Source organism: Primulina eburnea, chromosome 14, assembly GCF_022965805.1.
Source record: "Primulina eburnea isolate SZY01 chromosome 14, ASM2296580v1, whole genome shotgun sequence".
Classification (NCBI taxonomy): Eukaryota; Viridiplantae; Streptophyta; class Magnoliopsida; order Lamiales; family Gesneriaceae; genus Primulina; species Primulina eburnea.
In genome coordinates, this window is record NC_133114.1 from 16,451,820 (window position 1) to 16,455,002 (window position 3,183).

Below are 3,183 nucleotides of genomic sequence, written 5' to 3' on the forward strand. Positions count from 1 at the left end.
ATAATAATTATCGAATGAGGGTTTGGCCATCCATTTAAATTATAGAGAAGTATGTTTACTACCCGGTCAAATGCGATGAGATGAAAATATGCCATGTTTCCCAAACTATCCAAGTTTAATTATCTCTCAAAGAAAACAATTATAATAATAATAATAAAAAATGTCTTTAAAAAAAACAAAATGTCGCTTGCTAAAAAGTAGATTAAAAGAAATAGAAGCAGGATTTTATTAAATAATTTAATAGGGTTTCAGAACGAATTTATAGGCATTAAAAATTTTAGGCGAACATTTTTAATGAAAAGTTAAGAGTTCCATGGCATCGAATTGAGAAAACAGAAAGAAAGATTCATTTGGTAAGAAATGAAACAGTGGAAATCTATGCTCGATATTAACATAAAAAAGAACCCTTGGATCGATTTGTTTCAACTTCCAAATAAATCTGATGAAAATAAGTTTGATTTTTCATGAAAATATAAAGGTGAGTACGATAAAAAAAAATGGCGTTATAGAAGTAGAGTTCGAGAATAATGGATAGAAAATTACTAAAATTTGTAATCATAACTTCTCGTTAAAAATAATTATAATTGGATTTGATTAATATTTTATATTTTTTTGACTTGAAAATCCCAACTTTCGGTGTGTATTTGATAAACTCCGAGACTAACACAATATCCTGCAAACCACGCAAGTCGTGTAAACCACATTGAGGAACTCTATGTGACAATCACGTCCGAAAAAATATTAGTAGGGAAAATCATACCGCTGAACAATTTTTTAAACACTCAACCATTTTATCAACTCAAAGACCCAATTAAGAGCATAATATTTTGTATCCAAATATCGAGACAAAGGGCTTGTAATTATAAATTCAATATTTGGGCAACCTTCGTTCTGTATTTTGGTCTTTAGGCCCAACAGGCCTGCCACGCCCGGTAGCCAGGTCGTTGATATAAACCCTAATTCCTCTCTTCACATAATAGCTGTTCCCATCTTCTCCAGGTCTGTTTCTTCTGCGTCTCTCTCTTTATAGTTAACTTTGATTTGAATCTCCATTGTTTCTTGTTCTGTTGGCAGTTACATTTGTAGAAGTTATGGCGAAGCTGAGTAAAGGAGTCGGGGCTGGCGCTCAGAAAGGGGGGAAAAAGAAGGCCGCGACGTTTGTTATCGACTGCGCGAAGCCGGTTGAGGACAAGATCATGGAAATCGCCTCACTGGAAAAGTTCCTTCAGGAGCGCATCAAGGTAGCTGGGAAGCCTGGGGCTCTGGGAGACGCCGTTACTGTCACCCGGGATAAGACAAAGATCACGGTTACGGCTAATGACACAAACTTCTCTAAGAGGTAGCTTAATTTATGCCCACGATTTATTTTTTCGCATTTTTTTAACTTGTTGCATTGTTCTTGTTTAGTGGAAGCATGTGGTGGACTGGTGGTAGGGTCCCAACTATTTCCTGAATTATTTTGGAGACCATGTTAATTTATGGCAGCAGATGGGATAGTCTGAAGGATAACAAACAAATGAAAATGAAGGTTTTAAAGAGAATATTTATATGTTGTAGAGAAGCTGAGACCTCTATTATAACTGCATCAAGTTTTAGTATTTTAATGCAAATAATTTTTATCCTTTTTGCAAAATGGAAATTCTCTTGTGGTGATACTGATGTATATATCTGATTCATCCATGATTCGGGACTGGTGCAGTGAAAACGAAGAAATTATCTAAACATGATGAGCAGCTTTTTTGAATAAATTTTATGCACATAGTGGGTGGGTGGGTGGGTGTTGTTCTTGTTCAGGAAATTAACTATGCAATTTATAGGTGGACTTGACGTTCCTCGTCTGTAAAATAGATATTTTTGTTTGTGTGCGTTTTTGTGCAACAATTTCACAACCAGCTGCATCTGTTACTGTAGTGTATGGTTTGGACTTTAAGAACATTTTTTGTCAATTCATTGGGACCATTTCATTCTCATCTTTCCACTGCACCGAGTAGTTAAGGAAAGCAGAATAAAAAAACGGCCGTGGAGTTGTTGAATGATCTCTTGCAAAACCCTGCATGGGCATGGCCAGAATTTGCATTATGGTTTATGGTATTTGCAAATTCTGATGTTATTTCGGTTAAGTTAATTTAGTATATCTATATCATTGTTTGTTATGTCTAGTGCGTTTCATCATTATGCTTTGTTTTCTTATGTGGATAAGGTATTTGAAATACTTGACAAAGAAATATCTGAAGAAGAATAATGTGCGTGATTGGCTCCGAGTTATAGCTTCCAACAAAGATCGTAGTGTGTATGAATTGAGGTATTTCAATATTGCTGAGAACGAGGCCGAAGAGGAGGATTGATCCAAGAGAGTATCTTGTGGTGTCTAATGTATTTCCAATTCGATTTGCTTGTTTTTTGTCTAGTATCAATGCGCTTGTGACTCGACTATGATCTTTTTTGTTGAACCAGAATTATCCTTTTCATGGAAAAGGAGGATATGCATTCTTTTTGGTTATTGTTTTTCTCAGTTTACCTTGCTAAATTAATTCTTTGGAACCATCTTTAAACCTTTTCTGTTTCAATTACCAATTTTGTTTGTTTATGCTTTCACGGTTGGAGTATCGTTATCTCGCACTCAAGGCACAACAAATTTTTTTGTTTCGATATCGAAATATTTTTTGGGGCGTCGTATGAATTTAAATATCCATAGTTAGTTTATAATTGTTATCTTTTACGTATATGATGCTGACTTCAATATATTCCGATTTTTAAGCTGAGATAGTCTTTCTTATATATCATTTTGAACGAATCTCTTCTTTTGATAGTCACATTAAGTTCACTATCAGATACTAAATTTTTTGTTTAGATCGTACTTGATATCACAAATAATTTTTACGTTGAGATTAGGATACCCGAATTTCAGAAGTTTGGAGTCGATGTGACGACAACAGGGCGGAAGGGAAGAAATCGCTGTCGGCCGAATTTTTTTCCTTCAAACAATGTGATGGCCGAAAGTTTTTGGAGGGAGGAGAGAAGGAATTTTGTTGTGTATTTTATGTCTCTATGTTGTGAGTTGTGTTATCCATTTTTTATAACATATTTGTTAAAATAAGTACTAAATCATCAGGATTACTAATCTGTCTTTAGAACTCTTAATTTCATTAATTAAATTCTCATATAATTATATAATGTGTTAAT

General features: G+C 34.4%; 1 protein-coding gene across 1 annotated transcript; it reads left to right on the forward strand.

The window, feature by feature from the left end:
* Positions 1–894: 894 nt before the first annotated feature.
* LOC140812750 (large ribosomal subunit protein eL22y-like) lies at positions 895–2,585 on the forward strand. Its single transcript, XM_073171109.1, has 3 exons — positions 895–999; positions 1,075–1,339; positions 2,201–2,585. Exons 2-3 carry the CDS (start codon positions 1,092–1,094, stop codon positions 2,343–2,345), a joined length of 393 nt encoding a protein of 130 aa, XP_073027210.1. The 5' UTR covers positions 895–999; positions 1,075–1,091; the 3' UTR covers positions 2,346–2,585.
* Positions 2,586–3,183: the final 598 nt, after the last annotated feature.